The 21,636-nt window shown below is 37.4% G+C and overlaps 2 protein-coding genes across 5 annotated transcripts; one reads left to right on the top strand and one right to left on the bottom strand.

Moving 5' to 3' along the window:
* Positions 1–9,387: 9,387 nt before the first annotated feature.
* On the top strand, positions 9,388–13,164 carry LOC113300246. The gene is made up of 9 exons (XM_026549453.1): positions 9,388–9,682; positions 10,401–10,473; positions 11,495–11,588; positions 11,748–11,796; positions 11,910–11,966; positions 12,230–12,267; positions 12,364–12,436; positions 12,602–12,682; positions 12,773–13,164. The coding sequence occupies exons 2-9, from the start codon at positions 10,416–10,418 to the stop codon at positions 13,010–13,012; spliced, it is 690 nt and encodes a 229-aa protein (XP_026405238.1). The 5' UTR covers positions 9,388–9,682; positions 10,401–10,415; the 3' UTR covers positions 13,013–13,164.
* Positions 13,165–13,288: 124 nt separating this feature from the next.
* Positions 13,289–21,410, bottom strand: LOC113300247 (uncharacterized protein At5g01610-like). Of its 4 annotated transcripts, XM_026549455.1 has the most exons (7): positions 21,224–21,410; positions 20,390–20,444; positions 18,503–19,411; positions 18,215–18,278; positions 14,323–14,472; positions 13,877–13,977; positions 13,325–13,652 (listed from the first exon to the last, which is right to left on the bottom strand). In XM_026549455.1, exons 1-3 carry the CDS (start codon positions 21,323–21,325, stop codon positions 19,032–19,034), a joined length of 537 nt encoding a protein of 178 aa, XP_026405240.1. In that variant the 5' UTR covers positions 21,326–21,410; the 3' UTR covers positions 13,325–13,652; positions 13,877–13,977; positions 14,323–14,472; positions 18,215–18,278; positions 18,503–19,031. The 4 variants fall into 4 exon arrangements, with proteins under 4 accessions (XP_026405242.1, XP_026405239.1, XP_026405241.1 ...); XM_026549454.1 differs by lacking the exon at positions 14,323–14,472 and having other exon boundaries at positions 13,292–13,652; XM_026549456.1 differs by lacking the exon at positions 14,323–14,472 and having other exon boundaries at positions 13,302–13,765.
* Between the last annotated feature and the right edge of the window lie 226 nt (positions 21,411–21,636).

Genomic DNA, 21,636 nt, shown 5'->3' with positions numbered 1-21,636 from the left:
GATTAACATAAAAGACCATGTCTTCAATTAGGGAACTTACACATGGCAAGCTGATCAGCTACCTCGTATTTCTTCACATCTCCTGTTCTTTCGACACTATAAAGCAGGTTTTGTGTCTACCTCATGGATAAACAGTAGACAGGTGGTAATGGTACACAAACTCAAGATTGAAAAATTGGTTCAGGAGTTTCATCTTCCTGGCAGACGAAAACCCTTTCGACAACAAATTCAAAGTTTCCAAACAGAGTCTAAAGAGCCAAGTAATCAATTACATGTTGCACGCATTAGAAAAACATAAGCAAGTTCTTATCAACATACCTTTTTTTTCTTTCTGAGATGCCATGTATATATCAGGCAATGGAAATTGATTTTATTTTGTTGGATTTTATTTTGCACTGTCCATAGGCTAGAACAAGTGATGCATCAAGTTTATCTTTCTCAACACGAAGTCTGCCAAGATCAGATGAATGTGTCTTGATCAAACATTTTTCTCTAATTGAGCCTTCTTTGATCATCTTTTCAAGATCACAAATCTTTTCACGATGTAGATTATTTTCTTGAAGAAGTTTCTCAATATCCTTAGAGAATGACTCTATGATGTTATAGAGCACATGTTCTCGATCAATAGACTTTTCAAATTCATCGATGAGCTGATCATGATTTTGAAGATCAACAAACTCAGTAGAATTTTTTGAAATTATGGTGAGCTCCATTTCAGATTTTGCCATTATGTCCAATGTCTCATTGGAGGAAGAGTAGTCAACACGAGATGAGACAGTCTTCCTACCTCGGGATTCGGAAGAATCATCGAAGGAGTAATCCTTTGAGGTATTTCCGAGATACTTGACACAGTTGAAATCTTTAAGAGGCATTTTGGTATGCGTAAGAAATTCTGTCCTCAAACTCAGATTGCTAGAAACACAGACTTATAAGGTCTTTAACGTGTTTGCCTGCTATGATACCAATTGGAAAAGCGGGGGTCTAACAACACCACCCAATATTTCGCTTTGCGATCTGTATGGACAAACTCTAATATACTTTTAAGAGAATCAACAAGACTCAATCAATTAAAAGTATATCAACGAGTTTATATCTCTTTATTGATTTGATTTACTCAAGAAGGAACTACGAGTTCTAATCAAATACAAGGAATAACTTGGATGGTACCAAAGACCAATATCCGAGGATCGATCAATGATAATCAACAACCAAAGGTTGGATTATTCTAATTGATGATATAAACGCACAACCTGTATTATTTCAATTATAAAGATAAAACAATATAATGCGAAAATTGAAATAACACAGACACTAGAAATTTTGTTAACGAGGAAACCGCAAATGCAGAAAAAACCCGGGACCTAGTCCAGATTGAATACACACTGTATTAAGCCTCTACAGACACTAGCATACTCCAAGCTAACTTCGGACTGGACTATAGTTGAACCCCAATCAGCCTCTGTTGATACATGAAAATAATTAATCCTAGAAACAACGTCCCCTTAACGGATCAAGGGTTCCCCTTTAGGAATAAGGAAACTTGGGGACTAGGCCTAACCCATTAAGATGGAAGTCTTAGTCCATACAAGAACATGCTAAGGAGGTTGGGCTTTGGATAAGAGAGAAAGCCCTTTAGGGTTTGATATTAACTAAAGAAGAGGGAAATGGTAGTTTAGTAATATGTTAATCTTATGGGTGTTTATCCGTAAGAGGGATATTATAAAATGAAAGGAGGGTACACTTTTTGAGATCATCATTAATTCCTCGTTACTTCTAACTATCTAACTTATCCTTGGGAGTACTTTCTATGATTAAGGCTAGTTCCTCCTTCCCGAGTTTACCCATCAACATTGTGACCACAGTGGTAGGTTCTTATCTTCTTTTCCAGCATGATACTCCCAAGTGCGAGCCAAGAAGTACTAGCGAGCGGAGTAGTACCTGACCCGGATGGTGTTTTCGTAGAAGACGTGCATGAGGAAAGCGATGATGAGATACACTTCCAAGCGGTGGTCACGACAGTCAAACAGGAGAGGTGGAAGAGCGGGCGGAGGAAGACCAAATCCGCCACCACCAGACTTCTTGATAAATGGATAGCTAATAAAGAAGATACTCTGCCACATGTGGCTACAGAACCTACCGCGACAGATAAGTTGCATGAGCAGTATTGCCATTATCACCGAAGAGTTCATCATCCGACCGTGGAATGTTTCTCTCTACGTTATATAATGCAGAGAAAACGAGCCAGAGGTGAACTGAAAATAGGAGAACAAAGCATTCAGAAATATCCGCTCCCTTAACATCAAGTCATGATGATTTCTCATGAACCCGCAGAAGAGTAAACCTGGCGACCATGGGAAGACGACAAATATGAGAAAGCGTATGAGGCGATTGAGATGACCATCTTTTAAGATACAACCGGAGTTGACAGCAAATTCACCCAAACGCTCTTGGCCCAGCAATTATTTGATTCGCTTGGTTTCAGCAAGGATCAAATTCGCGAAGTATCTAAAGCTATCGCATCAATCGCGTCCAGAAAGGCGTATAACCCGTTGCCACGGGAAGCTATCACCTTTACGAACGAAGATATATGCTATCCAGGAGAGTACCTCCGGCCCTTGTACCTCACATCCCATATCAACAAGCAGCCCCTCAAGCGAGCTTTCATAGATGTCGGAGCATCCCTTAACATGATTTCCCTGCATTTGCTGGAGTCTTTAGGAGTATAAAGAGCGTCAATCAAAACATGTGAAACAACTGTAAGGGGATTTGAAGGAAAGACTCAGACGACAATATGAATAGTAAATCTGATGATGAAGATTGGATCTATCAGAGTGCTTACCCCTTTTTATATGCTCGAAAATGATACCACCTTTCATGTATTGTTGGGCCGAGGATGGCTCTTGAATCATAAAGTAGTCGCCCCTACATATCACCAATGTGTCAAGATTAACATTGGAGGAAAACAATTCCGGATTTCAGCTACGAACAATCCGTTTGGACCGGAGGAGGCCTATATGGCGGATGCAGTTTTCTATACACAACCTATCATAGACCAAGGAAAACAGTCGGAGCAATTAACCATCCTCCTTAAGTAGAATGAATTTCTTCCCGAGGTGCAAACAAAGGGAAATGCCAAGTCTGTTATTAGCCCTCCTCGGATGAGACCTGTTGTCGGGAATAAAAGGACTGCAGTCGAAACGAAGAACACCCAATTCAAGCGCTTTCCGTGACCGGAGGGCGGACATGTTTACCGCCTGTAGCAATTAGCCGGGGAAGCTTTCAGTCCACAACACGACTGTGCCATGTCATCGACAAGACACTCGATCGTTAGATCGGCCACACCCAACCCTCGACCTATGGGAATTTACTTACTGTCTTGTTCCACAAGGCAGGGAGAGGCTCTTTAGAGACTCGAGCGTATGCGAGATACGAAGAAGACATGATGGAAGCTTTAGAGCGACCTGATTGGTCGATGGGAAATGGGGTCGGCAAGTATGGGCCCATCCACAACTTATGTGTGTGTGGCGAGTTTAGAGTGACTTGATTGGTCGAGGGAAATATGGCTGGTTTAGGATGGGGCGTGGCCAATGGAAAATGGCATCATCTGGCCTAAGGCATGGCCACGCCTATCTTCGCCGCTGCTCCTATCCCGTGGTTCCTTGTTTTCTGATTCTGGGCAAGATTTTGCATCTACTAATCCATGGCAGATTAATTACCTAGTTTGCCTATACTTGATTTCGACAAGCAAGGTATGATATATTGCACAAGGCGCAAAATCCTAGCTTTTGCAAATTAGTCACGGTAATCGATTGAATTATATGTGTTGACACAGAGTTCTTTTAAGCTCATTGTCAGAGAGCAGCATGCTTTATGATTGAATACCTTATGCAAAAACCTTATCCTTGATATTTGGAAATTCATGCTACTCCGCTGCGAGTGAACACAAATTGTCATGCCATACCAACATTAAGAGTTCATCCGGTAAAGATAGCACAAAAAACATTCAAAGAAACTTATATTAAGTGAATATAGGCAAGGCGCCGAAATATACAGAACATGTGGGATGGCTGCTACATTCGCCAGTCTGGGTAAATTTCATGTAAATATATTGAAAGGCTCAATAAATATGCCTAAGGAGAGGCTAACACTCGTGGATCCGCTTCCTTACAGAGTGACGTCACATCAGATGCAAGGTTTTACGATTTTAACCCTAAGCTAAAAACCACTATCAACAATAGGTACTGGACCTAACACTTCTGCAAAAGTTGGTTGGACCAAAGCGTTTAAAGAATTGGATGTGACACCAAATCTTGACTGGGCATCTGTAATTTTTATTCCACATTGTGGATGTGCTAGTTACCAGAAATCTCATAGAACTCCCACTAGGATTCTCGACCACTATATTGAGAAACTGAAACCTTGTTATTTATACTTACATACTAGACCAAACTACATACCTGAAAAGAGATCTCAATTTTTAATCTTTCTCGGTAATGTTTTTGATCTTGAACCTGTCTAAATCAGTTCTACGAATCACCTTAAGTTGTACAATGCCATAAAAGTTCATTAGCTTAAACTTAGGTCTTAATTTAGCTTTCATTGGAGCAATAATACATATTGTTCAGTAATCTTATTAACAATTTTCAATTTTTCATCTTCTTGTTTTCAATCAAAATCTGTACACATGTAAATATAATACGGGCCACAAGCGGCAACAAAATTTAACTGCTTTGCAAATAAAATGACCAACATTATCGTCAACAAGTAAAGATCTTATTAATTCCACAAAAAGTACATACATAACCATAGACTCTCTCTGATCGAGAACACTCGCCCAGACTCGACTGAACTTACACAGTAGCGTGGATACCTGGGAGCTGGTAGTGCTTCATCTGAGAAGCATCTTTTTTCACACTAGGTTCACCAAAACCCAAACTTCCAATCTTTAGTGGAAGCAAAAATAAAAACTAATTTTCCCTTCATAAATGAGGAAAGACCCACACATTCAAAATACAACAGAACCAGGGAATTCATTCTTTAAGTGCATCAACAGATAATATGAAAACCATACTTGTGCAATTGTGCTTTGACTGCCGAATAAGCTCTTGCGGCAGCCTGTCCATGATGACACCCAGTTTTCCTAGCAGTTATGTTGATGCTGCAGGAGGTGTCTAACCGATGCCAATAGCTAGTTGCAGTAGTATAGCTTATTGAGCAACACGAATAGGACACTCAGTGGTCGCTGGACTTGAACTATTAATGAAATAAATATCAATATAAAGCATACAACAAATATTTTCGTAAAGCTTTCATTTACCCCGTCTTCTATCATATCATGCGGAAACAATAAACCCGTAATTTCTCTTCATAAGCGAGGGAAGACCCACACTCTCAAAATGCAACAGAATCCGAGATTTGTTTCTTTAAGTGCACCAAAACCTCCATCCCACGCCTTCAAGACTCGGAAAAACTACAATTTTGTTAACAAAATCTCATAATCAATCTACAATAAGGTTTTCAGTGATCTCTGAGTACTCCAAAGATTTACTAAGAAATAATAAATTGTTAATTGTAGGTTCTTATATTCGAGACATACATTGGTTTGAGCATCCTTCTGAAAGTAAGTTTCAATAATATTAACTCAAGATACTCAAACACACTAGAACTTTAAAAGAGACAATATGATAAAGACTTGCGCTTTGACAGCATTAGCAGCATGTCCATCAAGACGCCCAATTATCCTAACAGCAATGACACGTATGTTGATGTTGCATGAGGTGTCTAAATGATTTCCAATAGCTAGTCGCAGTACAATAACTTATTTAGAAAAAAGGATAGGCCATTCAGTGGTTACTGGACTGGAGACTACCAATGATATAAATATCAAAACATAGCAAAAAACGAATCTTTTCGTAAAGCTTTCATTTACCCCCATTTTACATCCAACCATGTTGTACCAGTACACATAACCCATATATGCTTCATACGATGCAGTAGTCGTAAATAAACATATGTGCTAACAAAGATTCAAAAAACTACATCATTATATATATTCTTCTACTAGATGTTCATACAAAAGTGGTCACACAAAACACATGCATAAACTAAAAGGTACTAACGCTGTAAATATTTGAGTTGAGATGACCAACATACCAGTGCTGCGCATTCATCTCATAAAATCCTTCAGTTCTAAAGTAACTTTTGGTAATCCATCTAACCTTGGAATATCTTCAATAGTTCAGGAACTTGTTGTTCATACCTTGTCACAAATTTCCCCATAAAAAACTTGCCTACTATTGTCGACATTGTGCTTATAGGAACTTTTTCCTTGATCATACATCTGGAGACTAAAATCCTGATAACAGAACACCTTGGGATAATCCTCTTCTTCAAGCTAAATTTAACAACTAATGACTAAAATCCTCTTCTTCAGCAATACACAAAGACTCGTAACCCATTTCATTCACAAGAAAATTCATCACCGCCATAATCTTATTCTCAGACGCCACTATACAACTAGGAGTCTTCCTAAATGTTGTTTGAATGTGATCCTCAGACCAACCCCATCTCCTATAAACATCCATATTATTTTTCCAATTGGCTTCGCTTATTGCTGTCAATCCATTTATACCTCTGAGAAATGTGGTTTGTAAATGATTAAACCATTTATTTATTAAAGCTCTGCCTGAGGATCAATGAGTCTTTTAAGATGAAGTTGGAAAGGGTTTAAGTCCCTAAAACCCTTTGGATTTGAGAAAATCTAATTTTGGTTTAAGGGTTTTTTATCTGGTTTAAATGAGAGGATGGTTGGGTATCTAGGGATTAATTTAGTAATGTGGGATTTAATAAATCGTATGATTTGAATAAAATTCAAACTGAATCGAGATTGGAACTGGTTTTGAAATTGATTTTTTTAGAAGCTGTAAAAGCTTCATTTTGTGATCATCTTCATGAATTAATCAGATAAGAAACCACAAATGATGATGGAGAAGATTCACAAGTACTAGTAGTAGTAGAGAAGGAAGTAACCCTATATTTTGAAATTAAAACACAAACATTTCGATTTTGTATTCCGAAGAGAAAATACTTAGCTGTTGGTGCTAATGATGAAGAAGAAGAGAAGATTCTCCATTGATGACCTCCATCTTCAGAGTTGCACCTAATTTACACCAAACTGATTGAAACATTTGATGAGCTTCACCACAATATGAAAATGAACAAGGAAGAAGAAAGTTTAGAATTTGAGACTGGCTTTCAGTAGAGATGGGGGAAGAAAAAGTTAAAGCAAAAATCTAAAGATTTTTGTTATAAGGAGAGCAAAATGAGGAGTGCAAAAATCGTAGTTGACTCATTGGTTTGCTGCGATTCAAAATGTTTACACAATTCGGACTAAAGTAACCTTGTTAACTACAGTTTCAACGCAAAGCCACCATCCAACATTAATGATTAACCTAATGGAAGATGTTTGTTTGGACCAAAATGCTCGACTATTGTTTCGCAAAACAATTTGAGATACCTAAATGCAGTTGTTTTCCCAATACGATGTAATCATCCGTGGAATCCGCGAGGCAGTACCTCGTAACATAGTAGACGGAGGGCCGCAATGAACTTTTTTTCGGGACTAAAGCCTCATACATAAAGTTTGTACCTGACAAAGCTCGACAATAATCCTTTGCGTCAAGTTGCGGCCGTGCGGAATCTTCGCTGAAAATCCTCATCAGAATAAACACAAATCCAAATCCAAAGATCTTTTCCAGTAGCAAGTACCAGATCGAACAAAGATACACCGCATAACGATCTTATCTCCAGAGATGCGGCAAAGTTTTTACACCGGCTGCCTGCAAGCCGAGACGCAACTTACCCGAAGGTAAGAGTAATCCTTGACACATTCCGTTTCTCGTTGTGATGAGCAGGGAGTGAGAACGCCACTCTAGTTGGGTTTACGGAATAGACACTATCATGATTCAAATAATCATGTATCATCTTTTCGTGGTAAAAATGTCGATTGCGCCACATCTTCTAGTCGCAACTTCATATCGCTCTAAAGGCTTTGGTATGATCCAGGTTTGTAATTGCAACATAAAATTTTACCTTCTTCTATCTATAATTGCATCTTCATCCATTTGACGCAAAAACTCCATACACATTTCTTCCTCTTCTTCATACACATTTCTTCCTCTTCTTCTATAATTGCAAAAACTCCATACACATCTCCATATCTTCCTCAGAAGAATCAAAATCAGAATTAATGGTTGAAAATCGAAAGCAATTGAAATTAAGAAAAGAGTGATCAGATGAAGGATTGTTGTGAATTTGTGGAATCAAACTCGAGTCGTATTTATGGAGGTAGAAACTAGCCGTTGGCGGGCATGATTTACACGCTAGCGGCTCTGCTAAGCACATTAGCGTTTTCACCCGGAGCGCCAGCGTTGGTTCTTCAAGAGCCAACGTTTATACCACGAACGCCAGCGGCAGCACTTCGTCCTAGCGCTTGAAGGTCAACCACCCACTTCTTTCATATAATGGAGAATCCCCTTTGACCATACATGAGTTTGAACATTATTATAGAAATTGCCCTAAATTAGTCTGTCTTTGAATGCATTTAACTTACGAAAAGAAGAAAAAAAATCTCAGAAGAAAAAAATATAATGACAATTTTTATTATTTTAGATATAATTTAAAATGCTAATTGAAAATAGAAAAAGTGATGAAAAACGAGAAACCACTATATTTAATCCAACCAATCAATAGGGCCAGAATGCGCATTGTGGTTTTGAAGGGATGCACGGATTTAGACTCCTAGACGTGTGTTTAGAATTTTGAAACTGTAATAACTTAATTTTTACTTTTGCTTTTGTTAACGAAGGGAATAACTTATGGATCGTTGGATTCACGAGGCAAACGAAATATCTCAACCACTCGCCATGCCTATATAATCGTATTATCGATTCCTAAAAAACCCTAGAAACAGTTGAGCCCCCTTCTTCTTCTCCGTTGTATCCAAATCTGTAATTCTAAGGTTAGAGTCGCAGATTGTGCAGTAGAGATGGCTGAAACAACGTACGGCCGTCGCGATCCAGCATCTTTCCCTTTGCCTGGGGTTGTAATCACCCATTCAGTTGCTCGACCTAGAGAGAAGAAACCCAGCAGAGTTCCTGCTATAATGAAAACACCAGATGAACTTGAGGCATCCTTCATACAACTATTTAAAGATTACACCAAAGCAGCAGCAGCTCGTAGTGAGGAGAAGAATGATTGTGAAAAGAAACTTATAAAAGTAATCAAATATTTCAGAAATCTCAAAATACTTTATAGTACTGTTCGTCATTTATTTCCTCAGGTTATAGATCTTAAGGAGGCTGTTCCATTGATGATTAATTTATTGAAAGATGATAAATGCGGGAAGCGTTTAGCTAGTAGTATTCTTTGGACATTCGAAGAGCTAACTCATGTGGCTTATGAAGTTCCTAGTCAGAAGGAACAAGTTGCCAAATTGGTTAAATCTCTATTTGAAATGGAAGCCTTACAAGTGTTTGTTTCTACTCTTGGTAAGTTTTCTGAAGATGATGATTTACGAGCAGTACAAACAATTGCGCAAATGTGTTTTCACGGAGCATCAGCTGTAGCAACAACGCGGGCAGTAACAGCAAACTGATGAATTGGGTGTTTGAAGCAATTACAGGTACCAAATGGGATGTAAAAGTGTGTGCTGTGGGGTTTTTACATACTCTTTTGTTTTGTAGTTACAAAAATAGACTTGTATTGGGAACGGACACTCTACCTGTTGTTATAGATGCTCTTTCAGCTCTTACAAGTGCTGGAGAAGAAAAAACAGAAGAACAGGAAAGAAAAGAAGAAGAAGAAGACCTCCCTTGTACTTTTTTTGATTGTTTATTTTTTCTATTAGAGCATTTGGATAATAAAATACATTTTGTCAACTCTGGAGGAGTCGAGGCAATGATTAAAGTTTTACAGGATGGGCAAGAATTGGGTGATTATATTTATGGGTCTGCGAAGAATTCTTCTAAGTATAAATAATTAGGTTGTGAATAATTCTGCCTATTATGTTATTATAATTAGAAGGTTCTGAACATTGTAATTGCATGCTGAAACATGGACATTGCAAGGTTAGTAACACTGAGCCAAAAGTATATGGCAAGTGGAATTATTATCCATCACCTTCCTTTAGTTAGAGACAATGATTTGTGGAATTATCATCCAACACAAATGTAGTTTGTTACCAGGGGGTTTAAACTAGCATTCGAGGATTTCGGTATGCATATGTTTTTGTGGCTTATGTTGCTGGAAGTTTTATTAGTACTAACTGGAAACACATGATCTTGTATAAGATTGTTTTGCCTGAAATATATCTAGTATATTTACTTTGGTTACTTTCTCAGATTCATGGGAGTACTATGCATGTTAAAGAAGAAATTGAAGAACGTCTTATATCGCTAATCGAATCGTTAACTGGTAAGCCAAGCAAATTTTGTAGCTTTACTGACTTATTGATGTTTTTTTTTTTGTCTGTTGGTTAGTCTTTGAGTGCCTAGATTTCCGAGATATAGTTGCATATCTTAAAGATTCTTGTTTTAGTCCATGGTCTCTTCCTTTGGATACCTTGTTGCCCATTTAAATGTATGATTTACCAGTCCATTAGACAAAAAGGATAAATCAGGGGTCAGACACATTGACGGCTCAGAAAAAATTGTTACGTTTGGGTGTTTAGGCCTGGATTATGAGAAGCATCCCTTTGGATCCTACATCCCTACCATAAATCTAGATGTCCCTTTCTCTAAGTTTCTAAACAATCTGTCAGGCCTTAGTAATATGAATATGAAAAGCAGGTATATAACAGATTGAGAAAGTTTTTGGGAACAATGAGCCCGCACTCTCTTCTCTTTAGCGAACACCTCCACGACCTAATGGCCCCATCACACTATTCTCTTTAGCCAACTCCCCTCTCACGACTTGATAGGCTCGTCAAACTTTTTATTTTATTTTTTTAACTATTAAGAGTTGCTTCAAATTTTGCGAATAAGTTGGATCTACTCCCTTGTCAAGGTGTAACTTCTGGAGAAATATATCTTTGACCAAAGCTCTTCACATCTAAACAGAAAGAAATTGAAGTCCTTAAGAAGAAAAACAAGATGATTCTCTGTGTACATGGCCTGATTGAGTATGCAACTGCATTTTATCTACTCAATTCAGTCCGCAATCTGTATGATTTTTCCATGATGGGGAGTGTCTGCTCATTTTTTCTGGAAGTCGTGTGATATTCTTGGCGGGGTATTTATAAAAAGTTCAATTAAGCTTGTTGATTCGGCAGTCAGTTATTTTCTAGTGATGAGCTATCATCTGGTCTTGTATTTTTTACGTATTTTTTGTCTATATGAAGAACCATTGATTTGTATACCTTCCTGCTTTCATCCTCACTGAGAGCTGCTTCGGTATAAGATTTGAAATTCACTGATGGCTATCTTATTTTGTTCAGGTGGCATTAGCAAGACGAAAAAATATACATTGTTAAAAAAGTTTGAGGAGAATGATTGTGAAAGAATCACTTGGCTTATGGAGCTCTTCACACGGTAATGCACCCTACCTGTTTGGTTGTCTAAGTCGCACTTTTCCTTTATCAAAGCTAGAAGCTGTATTTTGAATTTATTCTTCTTAAGTTATTAAAAACACCGGTTCCAGAGATGTCGGACATTCCTTAGCGGGGTTCTGATTGACTTAATATCTTGCAGATATTCCAAAAAAGTTGGCGCAGTGGCGAATCATCCCAAAAGCAAACAGGTTGCTCACATTTTCATGTCGCTTTTTTCTCATGATATCAGCTTGAAGTTTTATCTGTTTTGATGTCAAATATCTTATACGCTTGTTTATCTCTTCTGCATATAATATTACAGCTGATCTCGTCTGAGCTCTACAAGGAAAAATTGCAAAATGGATTCTCCACGCTTCAGGTCAGCATTGATGTTGTCATAGTTATGAATATTGCAAACAAATTTGATAAAGTAATCCTTTTACGTCTTATGCTTTTTGACGAGTAGAAAATAAAAAGATCTAAGAGGAGTTGGAGCTTTGAAGTATTTTGGCAAAATATTGTTAATGAGAGACAGAAATGAAAAACTATCCGCCTTTGCTTTTTAGTGAATGATCTTTTTATCTTTTACATCTTATATCTCTTTTCTTTCGAATCTAATGTTTTCCTATTGTGGATCTGCAGTCGATTGCTGTTATTCTTGGTTATCTTTGGTTGCCCGAGTGAGTGTTCCCATCTACTTCTCTTGTTTTGATCTTTATCTGTATAAAGCCACTGCATGTGATATTTAACACAAGGTTATTATACTGGATTTGTAGGATGAAGGCTAAGATTGAAAGTGAATTATCTCGTCACCAGATAGAGAAGAAACATGTGCTGGATGTTCTCTCAGTATGTGCTCAAAAAAGTCCCGCTCATTTGTGTCAAGGATTTGCATCATGTGATTGCTAATTCATATGGCATTAACCTGTTTGGAATTGATTAGCAGTGATCACGGTTAGGAGTGTAGTAGGAAACTTCCTGATGGGAACTTTGTTTATCTTTCATTCATGACAGGCATATCGTGACAACATTGGCAACGCGGGTGGATCAGAAAGTACGAAGACGGTGATCGAGGAATACATCGCTCGCCTTGAGGTTATAATTGTTCATTAGAGGCTAAAACCTTCGATAGGAGTTGAGTACGGAATATACTCATCTGAACTTTTAATCTTGAATGTATGACAGGAAAATTGTCACCAGAGTATGGAGCTGGGTGCATGGGAAAATTCTGGCCAGAGGATGGAGCTGGATGTACCGAGAAAGCCTGACCTGGGGAAAATACAAGCAATACGCAGATGCACATATGCACAGGAAAATTCTGGCCAGAGTATGGAACTGGATGTACCGGAAAAGCCTGACCAGGGGGAACTGGAGGATGTACATAGCAAGCGGCGACGGACTGGCATCAATATACTCGATAGTTAAAGTTTATTTGAGGTTAAAACCTTTGGTGTTAGGTACCGAATATACTCGACGTCGCTGTTTTTTCTTTTATCACATGTATGAAAATATTGGTGATTGGATAACCCTGAAGAAAGTGACCAACGCAGCGACATTTTTGGTTTTTATTCTGTTCACATGCACAGATTGTTGAGCCAGCAACTTCTTTGAATAATCTTTAAAGGGGAAATGTTATGAACAACCCAACTATCCATACCCCTCATCTCACCAAATCGTATAAAGATAAATGAAAAAAATAAATAATATCTGTATGTTTGTATATATAAAATTCCTGTATTATAAAACCCCCATTACATTCAACCCTGATCTTTATAAGTCTTACAACATTGCCCCGACATTAGTTACATGCAAACATAAGAAAATGACTTCAAAGCTACTCCAAGTGAAACTGGATTACCTTGGCACTATTTCTCTGGTTGTTCCAGTTCCAGCATTCGTGCTAGGTGAAGCTCCCCCACCACCACTAATAGTTTACCTGAACTAGTACTTGGTGCAGCTCTGCCACTAATAGGTGACCTCCTCTTGATGCAGCGGTAATAGTAGAAGTAGCAGCTGGTCAAGTTGAACCTCTGCCACGATCACCTCCAGGTCCGGTTTTAGCCAACTGTCAAAACAAAGTACACTGTAAGTTGATGCCTTACAGTTTCAAAGCAACTTTCCGCATTATCTTAATTGTTGATGTGTGAGTGGTCATATTCAATTCATCTATTCACATACCTACGAAACAAACATAAGACAATTACACATGTTAGCAAGTCATGTCCACAGGACCACACATCAGATGTTGCACCATTGCATCGTGAAGACATCAACTAGATTCACACTCACCAGAGGAATCTTGTACTGAAACAAAAAAGTGATATTGCCTGCCTCCAAAGGAGAGAACTACCATCAATTGACACACTCTGGCCATTTCTCTCCATGCTAACCTGCAATAGCAGTTACACCATCACATAGTTTTATACTTGCTGTTACACCATCACAGGACCACTCATCAGATGTTGCACCATTGCGATTCAGTCTTATTGATTGAGAAAAATGAAAAGGACTGACCAGAAGTCTTGTAAAAAAAGTGATTTTAAGCATAAAAAGGAACTTCCAAACCGCCTAGATATGATGTTTGTGAAGATGAAAACACAAAGGAGGGAAAACACATTCGACTAGTTACAAACGCGACTCGCATAAGTTAGTAGGACAAACGAATCGATCATCAACAAGCTGCACAACCACATATAACAAAACTTCAACAGACAAACTGCACGAAACAAACACACCTGTCTAAAGTGCAGTGTGTACAATGAGGGGACCTAAAAAGCTGCCTCCAATGCCAACATCCACAACATCTTTCTGTGTTGAATTGAGAATGTAGTGTCCATGCCGTCCACGTGCAGAGAAATGCTACCAAGTTTGCTCAACACCAACATCTAGGTCAAAGTGGGTTCAATCGGATTATTTTCTATAATCAAGCATTTTCGATCGATAAAGGACGGTGTCGTAGAGCTAGCTATACCTGTTTCCATCTACAATACATCCACAAAAACTTACACCATGTTTATTTACTTCTGACTCATCTGAGTCGTCTGGATCTGAGTGGAATCACCTGAATCATCTGGATTTGAATCGATATGTTTGTTTTGAGTCAGATCTGACTCATCTGACTCGGAAATATGTGAATCAGTTGTTTGGTCCCATGAATCAGGGGTATTTTATTACCTGACTCAAATGAGTCCGAGTGAGGAGTTATGTCTGAGTCAGAGGTCGCGTCAGATCTGGCTCAAAATGGAAAACAAACGGTCTAACTGCTGACTCGGCCCGAGTCAGGGGTTGACTCAGATTCAGACGCCGAGTCAGCTGCAAACAAACAAGTTCTACTAAGCAATTATCTTATTTATTCGCCCATATTCACCCATGAAACCAAATCTTGCCGGGCTTAAAATTCGCCTTACAAACAGTATCTTTAGAACATCACATGACCTACCGAAATCAAAAGAAAACCCATACTTCAAAACTCCATCAAATAAAGTAAACAAAACAAAAAAAATCATTACAGAATATTACCTACTGAAATCCTGCGTTACACGGATACTTCACATGCATGCTCGTGTCTCGTATGGACACGAATACTGACACTGGCACTCTTTGGATACAAAGCAATTAAAAAAATTAATATTTATGTAAGTAAAACTTTTCTGTGGGTGTAAATAGAAGGTTAAAGTTGCAACTCGTCACTCCTTGGAAGATGTTGTATTGTCTTTGGAAGAGCCCGATTTAGAGCCTTTCATTTTTTATGAAGATAATGCAACTGTTGAGGTCTAGGCAATCATCACTATTATTCCTATCGATATCGAAGTAAGACGTCAGTACTGGCTTATTATGGCCAACTTTTCGTAATCAAAAATTTAACTATGTTAGTTGTCTGCAATCCTAGACTTTTGTTGAGTACTCACTTTTGTTCACGGGAGTACTAACTTATGAATGGACAATTAACATTAAAATTGTGTAATCATTTGTGTTTTTGCATATCTTATGAAATTAGTAATATTTTTATTTATGTGTACTGCCGTGTCCTCGTATCAATGAATTTTTAGAGTTTCCGTATTGGACACACGTATACGTGTCCGTGTCAGACACCCGTGGCGGTTTCCATGTAACGCAGGTCATACCCTACAAGATCTATTAGTTCACCACCAGAGAAAGAAAATTCAGGTTGGATCCAAGCACATATTACAGAATCATGTAACTTTATAGAAGAAAACTATTTCTAGGGTTTAAGTAATTGAAAGATTGGGTTTGATTTCCAAAAGATGAGTTTTGTTATGAGATTAGGGTTTAGGAAAAATGGGTATGGATTTCTGAAAACTTGGGTTTAATTCGAAGATCTCGATTTAGGGTTAGAAAGAAGAAAAAATGAGAGGAGAAAATAAGGAAATTGAAAACAGAAGAGAAATAGAGGATAATAAGGTTGCAATAGACATTTAAGCCCTCAACTAAAGGCAAGTTCAGTTAGGATTTAGTGCAATGCATGTTTAGTTATGAGCAACAAATAATTGTCTGCAAAGAATATATCCATTGTGAACCTGAAACAGGAAAAGCTGCAAAAATCTGGATATGGTGTAGTAAATGTTGTGCGTTATAAGTCTGTCCGTCACAAAAGCAGTCAGCGAAGGGGCAATGAGTTTATTTTGAACTAATTTTGGTCTACTAGTTAACAGCTAAGAAATGATCTTGTAGGCTACATTACATAGGCTAATTGGTATGAAATCTACATTTTTAGGGCAAGACTTAGGGATTAACTTATTTGAGCAGGAATCTAGAGTGGAAAATGTTCTGAACCATCTTGATAACATCAGGACCCACAGTTGGCCACATTTCCTGATAGAAACCAGGAGGGAAACCATCTGATCCTGGTGTTGTCCATGGTTGCATGGCAAAAACAGTTTGCTTAACCTCTTCAACAGTAGGAATTGCCACAAGCATAACATTTTCATCATAGAAATGCAAGATTGAACACAATTCAAATGAGAATCAGTAGAAATATGATTAGTTGATTTACTCATACTAGAAAAGTGATCAAGCGATTCATTAACAATATCAGTCATATAGCTAAGCCAGATTCCAAATTTATTGTGTGAAGAATCTATTTGAGTTCTTCTCTTCCTAAAACTGGATTTATTATGAAAGTATGTCGTGTTTCTGTCATCAAGTTGCGTGGTTTCATCTTTTACTTTTTGTTTCCAAAAGTCTTCTTCTATGTCTAGCCAATGATTGAGAGAATCAGACATATCTTTTAATACTCCATCCGTTCCACTTTAGATGATGTTTTAGGAGTTTTCATGAAGATTAAAAAATGGAAAGAGATATAAAAAAATTCTATTCATACTCATGAGAAAAGTCTCCAAGCATTAATTGCTATTAGTGTATTTAAAAATAAATTTTATAGTTCCAAGACAAAATGTTAGGGTATTGTTGGTAGTTTTGTGGGAAAAATATGAAAACTAGTATTATGGAACAAAAAAATAACCATAAACACTCATCTAAAATGGAACGGAGGGAGTATATCACTGCTAGTATGGGTTCCTGAGATAGAAATATTACTAATCTGAGCCTTGATTTTAGATATTTGAGTACTAATGTCAACAAAGTGATTGTTGCATCCTGCAAATCCTAATGAGTTTGAAAGCTGAGGATCCATTTCTCTTGTCCGACCAACTAATCTTAATAACATCGGAACAAGATGGGTCTCTAAACCAGGTTCTATTTAGCCTAAATGGTTTCTTTGTTGAGTTGTTATCTCAAGATGTCTGGACAATGGTCGCTCCTTAAGTGAAAGAAATGATAAAAGTTTAACATTAGGGAAGTGAGGAAATAAATTCAGAGTAGCCACAGCCCTGTCAAGCCTAACAAAGATGAGCTCATTAACTGACCTTTTATTCGACACAGTGAAAGGATTCTCAATATAATGCATGCTATAAAGACCAGAATTATTAAGAAGGGAATTTTCATCATCAGACAAGATAAAATTTAAGTCTCCTACAGAAATCCAATTGTCTTCATAATTCTGGATAATGTCCGTTAAATGGGAGCATTGGGTAGCTCTATCAATAGGATTTAAAGTGCCTTATGAACAAGTCAGCAAGTAAGGGCTAACTCTTGCATCAAGCTTAATCAAACAATTTATCATATTCAATTGATAATTCCATAACCTTCCACAACAAACATAACCCACCAGATAAACCTATTAGCTCTACACACACAGCACTAGAATACCCATATGTAACAATGTAGAATCTCATTTTATTATACTTTGTTTTTAGTTTCCCAAAAGAAAATCAAGTCAGGAAAGACCATTTGATCTAATAAGATCTTTCAGGAAATTCCTAGTAGTGTTATCTTCAGATTAAGGGTTAGGGATTGAAAATTTAGAATTCAGTGAAAACCTAGTTCATGGCAACTCATTGTTTTTCTTAACGCAGAAAGCTTAAAAGTTATGTAACAAAATAACACACTCAAGATTTATGCACAGTATCTCAAATCTTATCAAACTGAAACATGAACACTTGCAAATATCCCATATATCCTGGATTAAAAGAACAACTCTAGAGCACATGACATGAACATCAATAAAAACAAAGAAAAATCTCTGGATGGAAAAGAAAAATCTGTTACCTGCTCCTCAAAGTCTTAACGCAACTATACAGATGAAGAACTCCTGCTGCTCCTCTCAGTCTTTCTGCATATAAAGAAAAAACAGAAAAAATAATTAAAACCCATATCGATTGACAACAAAAATCGTTTGATAAACAGAAACTAAAAAGAAATCTATCGGTTGGTTTACTTCAACAAATTGAAACCCTAAACCCAAACAGAAGAAGAAACCCTAGAAATGCAAGAAAAAGCAAAAAAAAAAAAAATCTAAAGACGAAAGGAGGAGAAATAAAATAGGAAACTGCTTACTAGAGGTGGTAGTGCTCTCGATGGAGAGGTGGTGATGGAAACTGCTTACTAGAGGAACTTGCATTCCTCTGAAAAGCAAGGAGCCAGATTTCATTGAAACTAATTTAGTTGAAATGCGTACGAATGAAGTTTTTGCTTTTGGTAATCCTTATATTTGGTGTTCAAGAATCCTGGGGAATTAATCTTTGAGAAACCGGATAGGGGTTTTATGAATGATGAATGGTTGTACTTGTATGTTCTTCCTCATACTCGTGTTACAAATTTGGGTAGAGTTTATTCTAATCATTTCCGATATTGCTTAAATGTTTTCACCAAGAACATAAGCTTAATAGTCCTTATAAGTTTTTTAGATGTTGGCAGTTAAATCCTGAGTTTGAGAATGTTCTGTGTAAATCCTGGGCAACTAGAGTTAATGGTTCACCAAGTTTTATCGCACTAGGTAAACTGAAAAATCCAACCCCACCCATACAGATTAAGTCTTGACTCCACGATGCATGACAACAACAGCTGATCTGACTGAATAAATTCCTCAAAATTCTTCAACCTTGACAGAATCACGAGGCATTTCATACGTATCTCTAGCTTTTTGTTTCTTTACCCCAGCCATGATCATAACCTTGTCAGATCTGTAACTTTCAACAGTCACACTTGTGACCTTAACCCATACCAGGACTTTCGTTTTCATTCCTTCAATCCCTGTAAGTTTTCCCCTAGCCAGTGTTGCTTTGACGCGAGTAGCATACCTCATTAGAGATGAATCCTTGAAGAGTACTTCACAAGGGGAGGATAAATGAACAACCAGTTTTCCCTTTATTTCATCAAATTCATAACATGTTATGTTCTTGGGGAAGAGGCCTGGTGGTAGGTTGTATTCTTTGAGAAGATCTGGCAAGGCTTTCGCTGGTTTCCCTACAAACAATACAACAGAAGATTTGGTCAGTTTCATACATGTATCAATGATTCATTAATGCAAAATTTTGTTACAAACACATATATGTACATGACATCAACTAATATATCCGAGTTTTGCCTGTTGCCTGTTAGAATAAAATCATTTCATACATGAGCATAATCGTCTCCAGCGATATGTGGTTATTTGGGGTTCACTATATCCTAATTTTAGTTGCTGTGTCATGTACATAAACACATATATGTACATGACATCAACTTATCTGAACTACTACGATCAGGTCCACCACAAGATGTTGCTTAAAAAAAGGGACTCCAGCAGCATTGGAAGATTCAAGCACACATGTATGATAATCCCTTCTCACCGTTTCACGTTTAGCTAGTTTTGCTTTCTTAACGTCTATCTGCCGACCCACCATTTAAGATAAATCACACATAGAATATGACAAAGGTTTGAAGTTATCTGTTTTCTAGTTCCCTAAGCATGTAATATATATAGCATGGTTACAATAGTATGATTCCTTGCATTACCGAAATCTCCTGGGTGGCATTCCATAAACACGACCTCTAATTTCATCTTCATGTGAGTTAAAGTTACTCCTAACTACCACCGGTGGGTACAGGGGTCCGCCTAAAGTTGGTGCATTTGGTTTTTTTTCACAAAGAAATTGAAGGGTCTACTCGGAAAGCGATCTTGTAGCAAACAGACTGGAAGTGATTACGGAGCAAACTGATTTACCTCCATGAGATCAATGTCTAATTCAACTTCATGATCCCAACACAAAAAAGAAGAAATGTTGATACGAAAAGCCTAATGAAAGACCACTTAGTATTCCCAAAACTTAATAACAAATGTGTAACACCATTGATGCGAACACAAAGAAAATAATCGACAAAGTATTCTAAAAAGAATCAACATAAAATTTTGCATTTTCTATGCACATAAAGAAGTAGAGTTCGGTTGTGGTAGTTGTGCACCTTTTAGCTTGTTGAATAACCATTTTGCTTTCTCCTCAACTGTATTCGAGAAGGTCTGCAACCATGCACATCAATTCAGTATAACACAACACATAATAAGAAAAATCAAGAGAATTCTGTCAGAATCCATGTAACCCACCCATTTTTCTTTTTTTGAAGCTATGACTAGCAGAAAAAGAGTTAACTGGGATACCATATTCACTGGATCATGTGTCATGAAACACTACATTGAACACTAAACCTAGTTGTTTCACATTGACAGTGAAACTCCCACCAAAGCATTACCAATTTTATTTATCAATCTTTCATTTGCCCTAATATTTAATCAACAACACTTTCCTCTCAAATTATCATTTGCAGATTCAATTGGGTGACTTTTGTTTTTAACCAATTCAAGTTGAATTATGCGAAACTAGTTCCGATAACAAAAGAATGTAGAAGTTGCTAGCATTTGCATTAAAGTACCCATCATCAAAATCCAACCTTTGTGTTCTTTCTTCCCTAGAGAAATTTTGTGGGGTTCTTATCAAATCAATCAAAATTGTGTTTCTTCCCTTGAAACCTAACCTTGTGTGTTTGGTACCAAATGTCATACCAAATCAATCAAGGAATGAGATCAACAAAAATACTACTAGTACTAAAGAGATCCGCAGAAAAAGAAAAGAAATGCATTCACTATGGAAGAAGATGAGAGAGGGGAAATTTAAAATAGATGCAGCAACTATCATCAAAAATGGGGGTTTTCTAAAATTCAAGCAGTCATCAACAACAAACAATGTAATAAAGAGAAACATTTGAAGAAATTAGGAAGAGAAAAAGAAAAATCTAGCTTACAGAGATGTCTTCGCCAATGTTAGAGATCTCTTCTTTGGCTTTCTTAGCGATCCAGTAATTCCCAACTTTCAAACTCCCAACCTTTGTTAGAGCTTTCTCCATTTTCTCACAGAGGAAGGAGGAGGCTGCTGCTGCTGCTGCACTGTCACTGATGTCTCTTCTCTTCTTTATGCATTCTTCTAGCAACCACAAAAGCGTGTGGTGCAGAGATAGATAAAAGCGGCGCCCGCTCCAAAAAGAAAATGACAAAACGCAACTACGGGGAATGTTTATTTCAGCCCAACGTATCGACCCTATTGGGAGGCGATTGTTTTTTTTTACTTCGGGTGTTATTATTTTTTTAATACTTCAAAACTTTTAAAAGCAATACGAAGCAAAACAACTTTAAAAAATAAAACAACTTCAAAAATTAT

Source organism: Papaver somniferum, chromosome 7 (genome assembly GCF_003573695.1).
Source record: "Papaver somniferum cultivar HN1 chromosome 7, ASM357369v1, whole genome shotgun sequence".
Lineage (NCBI taxonomy): Eukaryota > Viridiplantae > Streptophyta > Magnoliopsida > Ranunculales > Papaveraceae > Papaver > Papaver somniferum.
The sequence above is the reverse complement of the archived record's forward strand: the minus strand, read 5'-3'. Positions and strand labels throughout refer to the sequence as shown.

Bases quoted from the DNA above. Each gene is read 5' to 3' on its own strand.
- LOC113300247 (XM_026549457.1), bottom strand. From the start codon at position 21,325: ATGGAGAAAGCTCTAACAAAGGTTGGGAGTTTGAAAGTTGGGAATTAC. The intron at 20,445-21,223 runs GTAAGCTAGATT...GCATGGTTGCAG, and splicing joins ACATTGGCGAAGACATCTCT to ACCTTCTCGAATACAGTTGA. The intron at 19,412-20,389 runs GTGCACAACTAC...TATTGTTTGTAG, and splicing joins GTTATTCAACAAGCTAAAAG to GGAAACCAGCGAAAGCCTTG.
- LOC113300246 (XM_026549453.1), top strand. From the start codon at position 10,416: ATGCATGTTAAAGAAGAAATTGAAGAACGTCTTATATCGCTAATCGAA. The intron at 11,967-12,229 runs GTCAGCATTGAT...GTGGATCTGCAG, and splicing joins ATGGATTCTCCACGCTTCAG to TCGATTGCTGTTATTCTTGG. The intron at 12,437-12,601 runs GTATGTGCTCAA...CATTCATGACAG, and splicing joins ATGTGCTGGATGTTCTCTCA to GCATATCGTGACAACATTGG.